Source organism: Meriones unguiculatus, chromosome 3, assembly GCF_030254825.1.
Source record: "Meriones unguiculatus strain TT.TT164.6M chromosome 3, Bangor_MerUng_6.1, whole genome shotgun sequence".
Classification (NCBI taxonomy): domain Eukaryota; kingdom Metazoa; phylum Chordata; class Mammalia; order Rodentia; family Muridae; genus Meriones; species Meriones unguiculatus.
In genome coordinates, this window is record NC_083351.1 from 125,046,279 (window position 1) to 125,063,788 (window position 17,510).

General features: G+C 38.6%; 1 protein-coding gene across 5 annotated transcripts in view; it reads right to left on the reverse strand.

Annotated features, from left to right (window-relative positions):
• The window catches only part of Cplane1 (ciliogenesis and planar polarity effector complex subunit 1), an 82,536-nt gene that overhangs the window by 20,071 nt on the left and 44,955 nt on the right, over positions 1–17,510 (reverse strand). For 3 of the 5 annotated variants that reach the window (XM_060380494.1, XM_060380495.1, XM_060380493.1), the window contains 11 exons: positions 16,914–17,106; positions 14,359–14,640; positions 12,707–13,456; positions 10,533–10,690; positions 9,284–9,428; positions 8,254–8,308; positions 6,003–6,107; positions 4,681–4,752; positions 3,025–3,134; positions 2,526–2,718; positions 2,178–2,327 (listed from right to left, as the gene is read on the reverse strand). In XM_060380494.1, coding sequence (XP_060236477.1) covers positions 2,178–2,327; positions 2,526–2,718; positions 3,025–3,134; positions 4,681–4,752; positions 6,003–6,107; positions 8,254–8,308; positions 9,284–9,428; positions 10,533–10,690; positions 12,707–13,456; positions 14,359–14,640; positions 16,914–17,106 — 2,213 coding nt within the window. The remainder of the gene's footprint in view (positions 1–2,177; positions 2,328–2,525; positions 2,719–3,024; positions 3,135–4,680; positions 4,753–6,002; positions 6,108–8,253; positions 8,309–9,283; positions 9,429–10,532; positions 10,691–12,706; positions 13,457–14,358; positions 14,641–16,913; positions 17,107–17,510) is intronic. The other 2 variants (XM_060380496.1, XM_021655645.2) reach the window with 1 other exon arrangement.

Genomic DNA, 17,510 nt, shown 5'->3' on the forward strand with positions numbered 1-17,510 from the left:
TTCTCTTAGTGAATTAAACGAGCTGTAATAATGTAGTATCACAAAGCTCTACACAAATAGCAATTTGAATGTCACTTTTACACCTTCTTATACACTGTTATTGCATCAAAAGGCAACTTTTGTTGTTGTTGTTGTTTTGGTTTAGTTTTTCAAGACAGGGTTTCTCTGTGTAACAGCCCTGGCTATCCTGGATTCCCTTTTTGTAGACCAGCTCGCCTCCCGAGTGCTGGGATTAAAGTTGTGCACCACCATAACCAGCCTATCAAAAGTAATGTAAGAACTTTATGACTTTTGAAAACCAACAGCATCACACAGTAAAAGCTAGATTCAGTGTGGGCTACTACTGATTCCATGCAGAGTGTGAGCTAAGCAGAGAACCTTGGAAGACCAATTCATTGTTTCTCCTCTGGTTTGCTCCCTCTACCCTAGTCCCCAGCTCAGGGAACAGCACTACTATTCACCATGTCTCCCAAGCCAGAGGCTTGAAGTAAGCTAGGTTGCTCTCCTTCATATTCCAAATCAAATACTGGTGATTCTCCCTCATGTCTCCATTCTTATACTGCTTAACTGGCGTTTTAAGAATATAGACCTCAAATAATATCCTGTTTATCCTGTGTAGTATCTCCCACAGTGCCTAATAAGGTAAGTTAGAAACACAAATTTGATATTGTTACTTTTTCCCCAAATTTTTTCCATATGTCTCTAATACCTTTAAAGGTCTAAATGTTACAACATGTCTAGATGCCACCATCTTCCACTTCCAAACCTTCAGCTCTTGCTACTCCTTTCAACAAATACTATGTCTGCTTCTAAGAATGGTGAACTTCCCAAACCAAAATTGCACTACTGCAGTCAATCCTCTCAGTCTGAATGCACTTTCTCCCTTCATCCAAGTTCTCTATAATGACCACTGTTGGCCTCTCTCAGAAAATGGACTGTCCTTTCTTGAGAAGATATTTGCTGTATTGCTCAAGAACCTCATCACCCAGCCCTCTCAGCACTTAGAAGTTGTATCCTAATCATCCCTTTATTCCTGTCTTCCTTTCCCCCCAGTCCCTGCCCACAGGCGGACAATCTGCAGTTACTTCTTCACTCCTAGTATTGGTCCCTAAATGTTTACAGAATGAGAAACAAAAAACATTATTTTGCCTACTGTACTTAGCTCAAAGAAGTTTTATAAAGATCAAGTTTTACAATGAAATGCTCTGAAAAGACATATAAATAAACATAAACAGTGCTTGACAGTTTCTGGTCCCAGTCCTGGGGAGCCTTCCCAAGAGAAGATGTTAAGTGTCAGCGCTGATCTTGTTTTGCCTAGTTCAGCTTCCTCTCACACTTTTTATTTTCTCTCTATTGGTCCTATTTCTCAGCAGCATGAAGTGTCTCCTCTAACCACCCTCAGGAAATATCTGGAGCACCTAAACTTAATGGAGAAAATACAGTAGAAACCCAGAATGGCCTTGGCATGTAAGGGAAGAAGCTCCTTATAAGGAACGTATACATTTATATATATACACATATGCATGAACAATTAATGAATAATGAGGCCATAAATTTGAAACATAGCAATGAAGGGCATATGGGAAAAGAAAGAAAAGGGATAGGAGGAGAAATGATATATTATAATCTCAAAAATAAAAAACAAAAAACAAAATAAAATCCTGTGTTATTAATTAGCTACCATGCCTATGTATTTACCATGTGCTATAACAAAATTTCCTACACATGTATTTTATCTTGTGCGTGTAGTGTGTGTGTTCTTTGGGCAGAGTGGGAAGTGCATGTGCCACCACATGAGTGTGGAAGTCAGAGGACAATTTTAGAGAGCTGGTTCTCTCCTTTTATCCTGGGATCTGGGATTGAACTCAAATTATCAGGCTGGAGAGTGCAAGTACTTTTACTGGCCCATACTTTCCTTTCTTTTTAAAAGATGAGAATTCCTTTTAAACATTAAAATACTAAAGGACTCTGACAATTTGTTTATTTCCAGCCTTACTACCTTGAGAGAGATGTGCACAAGTAGATCTGAAGTCTCCTTACAAACTACTGTGGGTCACAGCGTTAGAGCATGGCTGCACCTCATTTATAGATCTTGCCCCTTTCTCTCTCAAGTGCTTTTGCAATGATCCAGTAAAGAATCTAGGGAGGGCCATATAGTAAACATCCTGGCTATTTACCTCTGTCCCGCTGCCTGTCTGATGGCATCACTGCAGGAATCTCAGGCTCCTTCACTTCCACAACACTTGCTTTCCAGCTTTCCCCTTCCAAACAGGATTGAGTCATTTTTGTAGGTTCAGAAATTAAACCCAGAGTAGAACTTGCAGATTCTATTAAGAATATATAAACACTGGTTATAAATGTCCACACCAGGCAACTGGAAGGCTAACAGAACATTTTTTAAATATGAACAGCAGCATGACAAAGGGCAGTGTATCTACAGGAGATCTAGGAGATGTGGGGTAAGAATTACAGTGCTAAACACATTTTAGTGTATTTAATTATTGTAAAGTAAGAGAAAATATTACCTTGACTCTGAAAAGCATGAGGAGGAGCAGCATTAACAACTGAAGCTGCCATACAATGTAACTCTGCAGGTGATGAGCCTTCTGGAAGATGGCCCTGCTGCTTCATAACATCCTCTGTAGGCTCTTCACTGGCAGGTAATTCCATCAGATCACCAGCTTCAATGTCAATCACATCTATATAAGTGTGTCTAGCCTGAGTTAAACAGAGTAATTTTTTTTTAACTTTAGATGACCAAAAAAGGGGTAGTGGCAGTAGTAATTCATCATCCCTCTTATTATAACAAGAGTATGCATGCCTAACTAGGAGAAACCAAGTATATTACTAGTTCTAATTTACAGTACTATAGGGCATAACACCTAAACTAATTTTTGATCTTTCTTGTGAAGTTCTGCAGATTTTTATACTTATTTCACCCATAATATGGGATGCGATATGGATGACCACATGTTTTGATACAAGGTTATTATTAAAATTCAATGCACAGACCAAGGCTATTACCATATGAGGCGGGGAAGTAGACAAAGATTTCTCTGATATTCCAGTGGGAAATGTGACATTTAGATATATATCTGGAATCAGGAGCTGAGGAGCATTCAAAGATTCATGGCCTGGAAATTAAGGAAAGAAAATCAGAAATGTTAAACATGTATTTAGTCATTAATGTTCTAACAACAAGTTTATAACAAACAACATAAAATGTATATTTCTTTAAAAAAAAACCTAAATAATAGCTTCCTAAGTATAAATAGATTAAGGAAAATTTAATCCATTAATCCCAGCACTCGGGAGGCAGAGACAAGCGGATCTCTGTGAGTTTGAGGCCAGCCTGTTCTACCAGGTGAGTTCCAGGACAGCCAAGGCTACACAAAGAAACCCTGTCTCAAGAAAAAAAAAAAAAAGAAAGAAAGAAAGAAAGAAAACAAAAGAAAATTCAATCAATTATATTGTAAGTCTGATTTTCTGTAGGAAAATTTATACTCAAAGACAAAAACCTACTTTTCTCAAAAATAACATACATAGACAATACTATCTAAATTTTGTAAGGAACATCATTTCCTATTTCTATTTTAAATACATTAAATTATTTTACTTGAGAGAAACATATATATTAGCTACATTTTTAAAACTTTCAATAGCTTATTGTTGGTATAATGTTCTTTTGGAATGTATACACTTTACCCTTGTTCATTCAAATGCTGATTTCTCTCCTCCACTCTCTGGTTTCAATCTGGACATTGCACTGCGATACTTATTCTAAGCATCACCTGTCTCAATTTTATGTAAACATGCCAAAATAAAGCAACCAGCCACAATGTTGAGCAATGGAAAGGAAGCAGGAAGAGAGGGAGGAGCCAGAGGACAGGAAGGTGGGAGGCGAAGGGGGAGAGAGGGCAGAGGCTGGGAGAGCAGAGGCAGGAGCAGAGGTCTTGGAATGACGTGGAAAATGAACCGGGCCTAAGATTTCACAAAGAGCAAGTATAATGGTTGAATCTAAATGTTAGGAAACTGAGGGCTTGGAGGTTTAGGATGGAGTAACTATTGCCCAGCACTGTGTTCTAGGTTAATTAAATAAATCCCAGTCTCTGTGTGGTGATTTGGGTATACAGCTGTTTAGGACAGCAGCATTACTAAAAGATTAATAGTAAATTTTAACAACAACGTACAACAGTTTATTTTCACTGAGATATAATTCATACTCTTAAAACAGATTTAGAATAGTCATAGGGCTCACTGTTAACTTTTACAGTTTAAAATGTTTTAACGTCTGAATTTTACTAGTTAACTGCAGCTTATTCAACAATAAATACAGAGGCTTACCACTACAAAAGTAAACAGACAGCTCAACTCTATGCTTTTGTTCTAGGACCCAAATCTACTTTTATAACATTTTGTTTTTAATAAAGTATTACTTTAAATTCATATGAAAATGAAATGCATGTCATATTGACTTTACTGAAAAACTGCTAACAAAGATTGAACTTAAATCATAGGTTAGCATTAAAATCCGAGAAAAATTTAAACTGTCATCCTATCTTTATGAAGCTGCTTGCTTGGTTAAACTATCATTTCTAAGGGACAGAATGACTTTAGCTTTGGCATTAATGCAGATATAACTTAAGGCAGACAAACTCAGAGAACAAAGAAATCACACACCTGTGTTCGCAGAAATGAGTTGTTGATTTTTGCCACTTTCAGAATCAGCTTCTTGGAAAGTGACTTCCTTATCTTGTAGTAAATTCAGATATACGAGGGAAAAAAAGAGAAAGAATTTCACAAACACAGGGAAATTAAATATATAAGTGTAGATAATTTGATAGTATTTATAAAAGGTAATGGGAAAATAAATTGCCAGCTTAATTTAGTTTTTAAACAGTATCACTGTAGATTTTATTTTATTTAACTCTGAGACATGGTCTTACTACATAATAACCCTGGCTGGCCAAACTTATTATGGTGATCAGAGATCCCCTGAGGCTACCTCCTGAATGCTAGGTTAAAAAGCATGAGCTACCATGCCAGATAAGATCTCGACCCTTTTAGCTATCCTGGGTTTTTTTATTTTTCCATATGAAGCTGACGATTGTTCTTTTAAGGTCTGTAAAGAATTGTGTTGGAATTTTGATGCTAATTGCATTGACTCTGTAGATTGCTTTTGGCAGGATGGCCATTTTTACTATGTTAATCCTACTGATTTATGAGCATGGGAGATCTTTCCATCTTCTGACATCTTCAATTTCCTTCTTCAAAACTTGAAGTTTCTGTCATACAACTCTTTTACTTAATTAGAGTTACACCAAGATTTTTTTTATATTATTTGTGGGTATTGTGAAGGGTGTTGTCTCCCTAATTTCTTTTTCAGTCCGCTTATCACTTATGTAAAGGAAGGCTACTGATTTTTTGGAGTTAATTTTGTATCCAGCCACTTTGCTGAAGATATTTATCAGCCGTGGGAGTTCTCTGGTTGAGTTTTTGGGGTCACTCAGGTATACTATCATATCATCTGCAAATAGTGATACTTTGACTTCTTCCTTTCCAATGTGTATCCCCTTGATCTCCTTTAGTTGTCTTATTGCTCGAGCTAGGACTTCAAGTATTATGTTGAAGAGATATGGAGAGAGTGGGCAGCCTTGTGTTGTCCCTGATTTCAATAAATTGCTTTAAGTTTCTCTCTATGTAATTTGATGTTGGCCATAGGCTTGCTGTATGTTGCCTTTATTATATTGCCTGTATATTGCTTACATATGTACATTGTATCCCTCATCTCTCCAAGACTTATAACATGAAGAGGTGTTGGATTTTTTCCAAAGGCTTTTTTAGCCTCTAATGAGATGATCATGTGGGCTTCTTCACCCTGCCCCCCAGCTTGTTTATATAGTGGATTCTACTGATGGATTCTCTGGTCCTCTGCTGCTCTTAACCTGTGAACTATGTCTCCAGCTACAATAAGTGCACTTTTTAATTTTTAAAGTATTTACCTGGGTCTGTGTTTGTACTCGCATCATGATGTCCCACAGCTTTCTTATGCACAGAGGCCATAAAATGCAGTCCAGCTGAAGTATTAATATCAGCTTCTAACATTTCTTAAAGATAACAAAACACAGAAAGCAGTCACTGAGAGCAAACATGTTGTTAGAAGCACATTAACTAGAGGCGGGAGTTGGAATGTTATCAGTGTACTTTCTACATGAGCTGTTATAGAAACTATATCTTAAAGACACAGTGAATCAAACCCACATATGTAGAGGATATTGTACGTCATGCCCAGAAACCTAGAGCCTTCTGCTCTAGCAAAGGAAGATCCAGTAGAAGCAATGTGATGAGATCATTATTGTAGAAAATCCACTCCATCCAGTGTGGAAAGTAGATTTGAATGAGTAAAACTAAAGACAATTAGATAAGGCTTGTGTAGCAGTATTACAGAGGAGATAAGAAAGGCTAAGAATGACTACTGGGTAAGAAGGGAGAGCAAAGGGTAGAATGTGGGTTTTTTTGTTTTGTTTTGTTGATATTAATATAATGGAGTTAGAAAACATTGTAGGAAAAGAAAACAGTTTGGGCAGGAAAGATAATGAATTCCAACTCTATGAGTTACAAGTGGACTTTTCCCATGCAGAAGAACTCTGCAGGAGCAGAATCAAAGTCCTATTTATATTATGGCAGTCTGAATTAGATGGAGATTCTAAAGGGAGATGGCCCAGAAAGTCTAGGTAAGTAAGAGAATAACAACATGGCATGTTGTGGCATTAATAAACGTATGTTCGGTCTTTGTTCTTAGTTCCAGGAAGTTTTCTATTCCTTTAGAATAAGGCATATACCTTAAATAAAAGTGAGCTTTTTATTCATAGGGACCCTGTTGATCATACCAGGGTTTATGCTAATGAGGGATCCTGGCAGATCTCTAAACAGCTTCAGGGTCCAGGTTGGTCACCAGAGGAACCAACTACATGGTTAAAGGGTTAGCACCTACTGTAGGGGAGGTGAAGGCACTAAAGATTCAGTTCCATGAATGACTTAATTAAGTATACAGAGAATCACAGAAATGTTGTTGGGTAAAAAACAATACACGTCCACTGGTGTACTTCACAAGTCATTCATTAAAAAAATGGCTTAATACAAATGACACTGTTCTGAACTGACTCTCACATTTTCAACATACATGTACTTTCCATGACAAATTCAATGTTGGGCATAATCTCCCAAAATTTCCACATTTAGACCTTTTTCTATTCTATTTGACATTCTAATTAACTATATCAGTCTACTGCAGAGCTTGACAAATTTTTTCTGTAGCAATTCCTCTACTTTGCTATGGTCTGAAAACCTTGAGATGTTATCGTAAGTAAGACTTGATTCATAAAAGCAGGCATGGTCTAGATCAGGCCTTGGTGTCAACCATTAATCTACTGGATAAAAAATGAAGTACCCTCTACCATGTCAAATAGAATAGGAAAGTAATTGTGGTGGTTTGAATAAGAATGGCCCCCTAGAAAAATATATTTGAATGCTTAGTTTCCAGGGAGTGCAACTATTTAAAAGGATTAGAAGGATTGGGAAGTATGGCCTTGTTGGAGGAAATGTGTCACTTAGGGTAGGCTCTGACGTTTCAAAAGCCCATATCAGCTCTGTTTCTCTCTCTCTCTGTGCTTGTGGATCAGGATGTGTCTCTCAGCTACTCTTCTGGAGCCATGTTTGTCACCATTCTCCCTACCATGATAATAATGGACTAACCTGTCAATGTAAGCAAGACCCATGTAAATGCTGTCTCTTTTAAGAGTTTCAATGCCAGGTGGTGGTGGCACACACCTTGAATCTCAGCACTTGGGAGGCAGAGGCAGGTGGACCTCTGGGTGGGAAGTCAGCCTGATTTATAGAGTGAGTTCCAGGACAGACTACACAGAGAAACACTGTCTTGAAGAATAAAAAGCAAACAAACAAGAAGAGTGTGATGATGTATCTTCACATCAATATTTTTCTTCTCCTCCTCCTCTTTTTCTGTGACAGGGTTTCTGTATATAGCTCTGACTGTCCTGGATCTTGAACTATAGACCAGGATGGCCTCAAACTCAGATATCTGCCTGCCTCTGCCTCCCAAGTGCTGGGATTAAAGGTGTGCACCACCATGTCCAGCCTTACTACATTATTGCTATAAACCTAAACTTACATACTACATTAAACTTTAGACTTAACATTAAACTTACACACTACATTAATCATTTGTATACATACCAAAAGGAATGTCAAATTTATCCAAAGGTTGAGAATCATGATGTCCTAGGTGTTCCTAAATGAAGTCCAAAATAATCAATCTATTAATAATTCGAGGGCATTTATTATTTTGGAAAAATAATAAAGACTGAATTTTTAGTTACAGGTTTAGCTTCTGTCATTTTTGTATAAAATTTTGTAAAAATACTGTCAAAGCAACTGTACAAGAGTTAATGAGATCCACAAGTCGAGTAATAAAAAAATAGTATTACTAGTTTAAGAACTTACTAATATGCACAAGTCTCCACAAGAGATTAGACCTGACACTCAAACTGTAGCCCTATCCTGCTAAAGTATTTTCTTATTGTTGTTATTGTTTTGTTTTTTGAGACAGGGTTTTTCTGTGTAGCCTTGGCTGTCCTGGACTAATTTTGTAAACCAGGCTGGCCTTAAACTCAGAGATCTGCCTGCTTCTGCCTCCCAGTGCTGAGATTACAGGCACACGCCACTGCACCTGGTTTCCTGCTAAAGTCTTTAATAGACTCAAAACACATTTTCATTAAGTGTCTCCAGACACGCTCATGAGGATTCAAAGAAAAAGCATGGCTTTAAAAATATACATAAATAAAATTATGTATCTCTTTTAATGTTTTTTTCCAAACTGGATGAATGCTTACAGAGATATGATTTATAATATAGGTTATATAATAAATCTATCTGGATAACCCTGCAGTCACTCAGCCTTTGATAGAAAATGATAATATCATACATCATGAGCATGAAGACAAGAGAAAAAGCCCAGAGTGACATCATACACAACCACATCAGCAGGCAGATGCACTAAGCTGCAGTTTTCAGTTTGCCGTCCAATTGTTTTTCACCTCCATAAATGAGTGTGTCCATTTGTGGAGGGACTCAACTCTTGTGTACTATGACGCCAGACCCTCCAAACCACAGCCTGAAACTTCCATCAACCAGGCTACACAGCCACAAAGGAATTCCGAACTGTCCCATGCAAGTTAGGGAAAAACCTACTGGAGCTCTCCTGTACCTTGGGTTCCATGATGACTTCTGACTCGTTACTAATGAGGGAATCCTCTGGTCGGAAACTAACACTTGGTTTTCTTCTTGGCTTCTGAGCTCTTTCTTCTTGCAGCTCCTTTTTAGCTCGTCTGCTTTGCCTGTTGAAGACAACACTGTAGAACATGGTTTCCCTTCTAGTAAGTCTAGGTTCTCATTTGTGTCTTGCTACATGAAAACAACTGTGGAAAATCCATTTCACTAAGATTTAATTAAACCAACAGGACATTCTGATAGATACAAACAATTTACAGGTGACACTGAATTAAGTATTCTGATTTGGACTAGAATCTGGAAATAGATTTATACCCTTGAAGCTATTTCCAAACTCTCACTGTTGTATTTTAGAAGCTGGTGCCAGAAGCCCTATGAAAAACTTCCACTAAGATCTAGAAAGAGGCTAAATAGAAAACTCAGCAAGGAGAGCTCAAAAGCAGACAGGACAGCATTGGGAACTAATTTATGGTACACATAAAGTACCATCAACACATTCTAAACACAACCGCAGGACAAAGACTACACTAGTGGTGCAGTATTGGCGCACACCTTTATTCCCAGCACTTGGGAGGCACAGGCAGGCAGATCTCTGAGTTTGAGGCTACTACAGAGTGAGTGCCTAGGACAGCCAAGGCTACACAGAGAAACCCTGTCTCCAACCAAACCAAACCAAACTAAAACAAAACAAACAAACAAACAACAAAAAAGGACTATGCTAGGTGCTCTTCGTTTTTTGATCCAGTAGAGTAATAGTAAACATCATGGCCTGATCTAGACCATGACTGCTTTTATCAATCAAGACTTACTGTACCATAATATCTCAAGACATGCATACTTCTCAGTGCCTTGAAACATTTCTATCATCACCTACTCTCCTATCTTGTAACAATTTGGAGGACACATGGTAAAGTTATTAAAAATAAATGATGGTTCAAAGTGTTTAGCTATACATGGAATTTTACCTGATCCCAAAGATTTGTGCTACAAAACATAATTGTTCCCTCTGTTATAGAAACATGGAAAAAAACATTCCAGCCCATGAAAGGTAAGAAAGAAACTTTAAGAAAAATAGTATTTCTCACTGTGATATGAGTTTAAACACAGGGAAACAAACAAGGGAACTACCAATTACACAGAGTTGTGCACTAGGAAGGCACTGAAACACAGCCATCTTTGTGACTCGGGTATACAACTTACCAGTGAACACTTCATTCAGAACTTACCTCTTCTTTCCTTGTGTTATTTTAGACGCTTCCACATTGACCTTTAGAAGCTGAAGATAAGCAGAATCACCTTGTTCAAATACATTATGTGCTAGTTTTTGTTGGCTTCTCTTAAACGCCATGAGGTTTTCAAGTGGGATAAGTTGGGGCTTCTTATACTACAGAAAGAGAACAATAAATCAAATATACACGTATGGTGGAAAAAAAAAACATTTGTTTAAATTAAACTAAGACACATTTAGAATACAAAATTCAATGAATGGACAGGAAGAATGAATATCCATCTCAGACAATTTTCATCTATGTCTTTTTTGCTTTTTCTCCTGGAGACTGAGTCACAGGGTCTTGAGCATGCTAAGTCAGTGCTCGGCCAGTGAGCTGCATCCTTGGCCCTCAACTGGGTCACCTTAAAATCCCCATCTCCTATGCGTTTCCATATAAAATCTTCCTCCCTGTGAGAAAATATAATATTCATGGCTTTTAATTAAATGATGTATGATGTAGTGCTTGAAGACTATAGATGGAGTGGGCATATCAGAGTATTCTGATAATCCCTAAACAGGGTCAGAAGAACTTGGATTTCGGCACATTATTCTAATGAAAAACTTTTAAAATTATTCTCAAAATACTAAAATTTCCATATCTTTAATGCCCTCTTATGTCCATGATATGTTGAAAAAGGGAGGAATGGTGACTACTTCTTCTAATGACTGACCATTTCTCTTCACAGTAGCCTCTGCGAGCAGTGAAGTACACCACAGAACAAATTACTCCATTACCAGCCTAGCATGGCACTACTAACTGACCAAATTAGAAGCGAAGCAGTCTGAGCTTCATATATCAGAAGTGTCTTACAGGAATTTAGTGTACTTATAAAGCTACTGTCTCGTTACATAGAATGCTATTGACAAGCTGGCATATACTTAAAGACTTCTCTAGACCCACTTGAGGATTATTGTATCACAATTGCTAGAAACTTCAAACACGCCATATGCACTGCTACACACACACACACACACACACACACACACACACACACAACCTGGTAAATTTATTTTCCTTATATCTTCTTTGTGCAGAAAAAAATATGTATAGTGTAAATTAAATTCTGATAGTTTTACAAAATACCTAAAACATTTAAAATAAATGACTTTTATGCTATTGTCTGTAACAGAAGAATTACCTTTTTTTAAAGATTCATTTATTACATATACAATATTCTGTCTGCATGTACACTTACACACCACAAGTTCTTGGATTAAAGGTGTGTGTTAGGGCTAAACTACCAAACAATAAACAGGGTTTTGTGTTGCTTTAAGATTTATTTATATAGTGTTCTGCCTGCACACCAGAAGAGGGCACCAGATCTCATTATAGATGGTTGTGAGCCACCATGTGGTTGCTGGGAACTGAACTCAGGACCTGTGAAAGAACAGCCAGTGTTCTTAAACTGAGCCACCTCGCCAGCCCCAGAAGAATTATCTTAAGAAATGCACTGACAAAGAGTTCAGCAAGTAAAAGTGCTGCCTAGCTCAGTGACTTGAGTCTGATTTCCAGAACCTACAGGATAGGACTAGTCCACAAAAGCTGTCCTCTAACATCAAATGTGTGCTCTTGGCATGCACAGGAGTGCGCACTGTGCTGGATAGTTTGTATCAAGTTGACAATATATAAAGTCATCTGAGAGTAGGGAATCTCACTTAAGGAAATGCCTTCAAAAGACTGGGCTGTAGGCAAGCCTGTAGGGCATTTTCTTAATTATTGATTAATCGGGGAGGGCCCAACCCATTGTGAATGGTGCCCATCCTGGGCTGGTGATCCTGGGATCTATAAGAAAATAGGCTGAGCAAACCATGATCAGCAAGCCAGTAAGCAGCATCCTTCTATGGCCTCTGCATTAACTTCTGCCTCCAGGTTCCTGTCCTGCTAGAGTTCCTGTCCGGACTTCTTCCAATGATGAAAGCAATGTGGACATGTAAGCCAAATAAGCCCTTTCCTCCCCACGTTCCTTTGTTCATGATGTTTTATCTCAACAATACTAACCCTAACTAAGACACATACCCAAAATAAATTGATGTCAAAACATGTTCTAAAGGTCTTATAGTACATACAGTCTTACAGCATAGGAAAACACAGGACTCATCTTTTCAGTCAACATATTAAAAAGTCATTACCGTATTCTCTGGGGGCAAGCATGAATGAAGTAATGATAGCTGTGGATATTTTTTTCCTTCTGTGTCAGATTTGGTAGGTACTGAGGGAAATCTATTTGATGCTCCTGATGGTGTTGAGAATACATGAGGAGGCTTAAATTGCAAATGTAATAAAGGAAGTCCAAAAGAATTCTGAGGAGCTGTCTCAGGGTGCCCTGGTTTAACATCAAATACATTTTCTGGCTTTATAAATACTGATGAATCCTGCTGAAGAGTCAAGTATTGTTGTCCAACATACTGATCCAAGTTCACAGGCTTAGGCATATTTGTGAGAACGGCCTCTGCCTTTTTCCTGGCTTCAGCATTGCAATGGCTTGGATCTGAATGAGATGAAGAAGCAGTGTGCACTATTCTCTGAGACAGAGGAGGTTGGCAAGAATCAGATAATCTCCAAGCCTCTTTTGGTTGGGCCTGAGGCCTGAAAGGAACTTCTGGAATTTTTCCTAGAGGTAAGGAAAGGGACTTGAATTCATGCTTGGGCTGAAAATGAAGCAAAGGAAAGCCACTGCCAGGAGTGATGGTTTGGGCAGGTGGAATCAACTGAGGCATCTTCTGGACAGTAGTTGGCGTGTGCAAAAGCTGGAGGCCAGTATCTCCAGCAGGAGCATGAAAACATGAAATGGGTGTAATGCTCGGAGATGCTCCAGTTTGTCCTCTCATCTTAGGCTGGCCAGCTAACTGACACAACGGAATACTCCCATGTGGAAAATCCTGAAAGAAAAACAGTGTATAAATTTAAATATATTACAAATGCTTTAGTTTGTAAATGAGATTCAGTATGATTTGAACAGATGGTATATTAGAACAATTACTAAAATAAAATGTATTCAAATAACAAAAAGCTGAGTAGGCCATACATACTACAAATGATTAGCTTTGTCAACTTGACACAACCTAGAGCCACCAGGGAGAACTTCTGTCTGCACTGAGCTGCCCTGCAACCATGTCTGTGGAAGACTGTCTTACTCAAGTTAACTGGCATGGAAAATACAGCCCCTAGTTCATGGCATGATTCCCTAGCCATGGGGTCCCAAACTGAGTAAAAAAGAAGAAATGGAGCTGAGCAGAATCAAGCACATGAGGCATGCATTCATCTCTCTGCTCTTAACTGGGGATGTGACTGTGACTGGATGCTTCAATTCCTTCTACTGTACCCTCCAATAATGGACCATAGCCTAGAAATATAAAGCTGAAATACACCCTTTCTGCTCCAACTTGCTTTCTGTCAGCGTATTATATGTAAGCCATGTAACAGGGACAGAAATAAACCCAGAATAGAATGTCAGAGTGCATGTGCAGGTAGAGGCCATAGGACTGCCTTGGCTGTCATTCTTCCAGTGCCAGCCACTGTTTTTTCGCTTTGTTTTTGTTGTTGCTGCTGCTTTAAAACAAGGGATCTCATCAGCCAAGAACTCAGCAAGTAGGTTAGGCTCCTGCCAGTGAGCTCCAGGGATCTGACAGTCACTACCTCCAGAGCACTGAGATTGTAAGTGTGCACCACCATGCCTGTCTTTTTTAAACATTAATTCTGGGAAATGAACTCAAGCCTTCAAGCACTTTGCCAGCTGAGTTATTTCTTCAGTCCTAACAGTGGCTTTGTGGGAATTAATTACCTGTGTGTCTCCATTACTGCCCTTATCAGGTTGGCTAACCCTTTCATGGTCTGGTGAGCTGTTCTTGCCAGGCTCCCTGGTGCACTCTCCCACGGACTGTGGTTTAGCGGAAAATCTTTGCCTGCTGTTGACTTCAATATGACCACTCCTTGTGGGGTTTGATACTTGGCTTTCCCCAAAATGCACAGACTGAACCTGCTGAAGAAGTCGATGCATGTCTGGGAGATTAGCAACAGATGGTCCTACTATTTGCATTAGGCTCAAGAAATTGATCTGCTGTAGCTAGAATAAAACAAAAATAAATGAAAAGAAGATAAGGTATCAGCAAGAGCCACATTCTCAAATGCTGAGCAGGAAACTAAAGCAGGGAAGCTTTTTTAAAAGGGAGAAATATACGTTTAACTTCCTGTCATCTTGGGACATGAATTCTAACTCAGGAAAGAGAGGGGACTATTAACACAACTAACTTACATAAAATGTTGAGGGGTAACCTACTGGAGTGAGAGGATGCTCCAGAATAAGTGTGTTTTGAATAAGTTTCAGAATAAAAGAGAGCAAAGTGAGGAAGAGTGAGGAACTTTCTTTCTGAACTGAACATCACATCTTATCTGTGCTCTGAGCATTTAAAAAATTTTAGTTTCTAATGGAGGAACAGATGACTTTATGTTGGTGGGAGTGGGACTGTGGCTTTAAGAATCACTTTCAAATAGGATGTACAGAAAATAGCATACATAACAGCAGTCACCGTATTGTGTCTGTATTTCTATGTAGATACCTGTCTGTCTATAAACGTGCATGTGTGAGTTGAATGTAGTGTGTGTATCTGTGCGCCTGCAGGTGGACCTGTTAGCTGCATCTTTAGGGGCCAAAGATCAACATCCAGTATCCCTTCATGTCTCTTCACCTTACTTTCTTTTTTTAATTTATTTATTTAGTGTATATGTGTGCTCTATCTGCATGTACACCTGCATGCCAGAAGAGGGCACCAGATTTCTTCTTAGATGGGAATTGAACTCAGAACCTCTGGAAGAACAGCCAGTGCTCTTAACTGCTGAGCCAGCGCTCCAGCTCTTCTCCACCTTATTTTCTGAGACAGGTTCTTTCACTGAACCTGGAGCTGGCAGCTTCAGACAGGCTGGCTGGTCAGTGAGCCCCTGGGATCTACCTGTCTACACCTCCCTAAGCACTGGCTGCTCTCACATGTGTGCTGGGAATCTGAGCGCGGGTTCTCATGCTAGCCCCCACTGAACAGTCTTTCCAGGCCACTTTATTTATGCATTTAAAACAAAACTGATAGCATTTAATGCCCAAATCTGTAACTGAACTGTAGTAAAGATTTTAAAGGGAAACCAGAATTATATCAAAAGAATGTCTTGTAAAACACATATATTTCAATGAAATATGAAATCCTAAGAATCTAAGGATTCTTATTTCCATATATTGTGTGGGGCCAAACAATCAAGAGTATATAGTAAACACAGTGGAATATCTTGTCAAAACAAGAACAAAAACAACAGGATAAGGGGTATAAAAAGGACATGGTGAAATTGAATGAATAATGAAAGAAAGCGAAGATGACTCTTTGACTCAATCTTGCATGCACATTAGAATCCATGGAAAACTTGTTAAATATATAGAACACTGAGCGGGTAGAATCCCAGTAATTCATACAACAGTTTGAAAATATTTTTCATGTTCAAGCTGGTAGAGAAGGTAGTATTTCTGAACAGAGGAAGGAACTGGGAGAATAAGGATAAAATCAGTTTCATGGAGCATGCTGAAAAGTATTTTCACCAGGACTCCTGGGTTCAATGAGAAATTAGCGCCAAAAATCACTAATAGAAAAATGGCATATATATGTATATGTATGTATGATATCTTTGTATACACACACACAAAGATATCTAAGTGAGTATAGACATGAGTAGAGAATTAGAAATGAGGGATATGTTTCGAGAGAAAAAAAGAGGGACTAGAAAGCTGGCTCAGTGGTTAAGCGCATAGGCTGTTCTTGCAGAGGACCTGAGCTGTTCCCCCAGCGCTCATGTCAGGCAGCTCACAGCTCACCTGTACCCCAGCTCTAAGGAATCTGATGCTCTCTTCTGGCCTCTGTAGGCAATACACTCACATGCATATACGTCTACACAGACACATACAAACTACTGGTTAAAAGAAAACAATGTGCACAGGTGGGAAAAAAGATAGTGGAAATCAAAGTGATCACTTGGGCTGGATGGTCTACGGAATGAGCTCCAGAACAGCCAGGGCTATACAGAGGAACCCTATCTTGAAAGGAAAATACATTTGGGTTTTACTTTTTTTTTTTAACCTACTCACACCTCAACTGAAATGCCCAGAAAAGTAAGTCACTGTATTATAGGTAGATGCATCTAGACTATAAATCCAGAGCAGGAACTTTTCAAATACAAAGACTCATAAGAGCAGAGAAATGCATTCCATTTAGATTATTTGGAAATTCCATTTAGACCATTTCCAGTTTGCTAATTTTAAATTATATATAATGTAAAGATTGACTTGAGTAGCCATATGCTTACCTGAACTAACTTAAACATCTCTTCTTGGAGCAGCTGCCTAACAGAGTCACAAGAATCTGTTAACTGAACGGTGAGCTCATCTCCCTGAGTCTTCTGAGGTGTTGGAACAGGTGTTTGGGAAGTAACATGGGCTCCACTTGAAATGAGGGGTGGAGCTGTGGATGGTTTGTCTTTAAGTTCAGAAATCTGTGCACTGTGGGAAAACATTTAAATAAAAACACACAGTAATCAACACAACAACAACAAAATCCAAAACAATTGGCTACCTATCATCTAAATATTTAGCTACAATTTCTCCATGGATTTAAAAATACTTATTCCAGTATTTTTCAGGGCTCCCTAACACCCATCATGCAAGTGCCTGCACATGCTAACGCCCAGAACGGCCCGCCCTTGTGTCCTGACAGCATCTGAGTCTGAGATCTGCACAATCATCCTTATTAATGGTACTTAGGAATAAAATTCTCACTAAAATTAACAGAACATAGTTAAGACAAAAAAATTATTAAAAATGTTTATTTTTAGGGTTATCAGCACAAATGACTCTAATAATAATTATTAAACACGAAACCACAAAACTGTGAACTTTCATTTCCA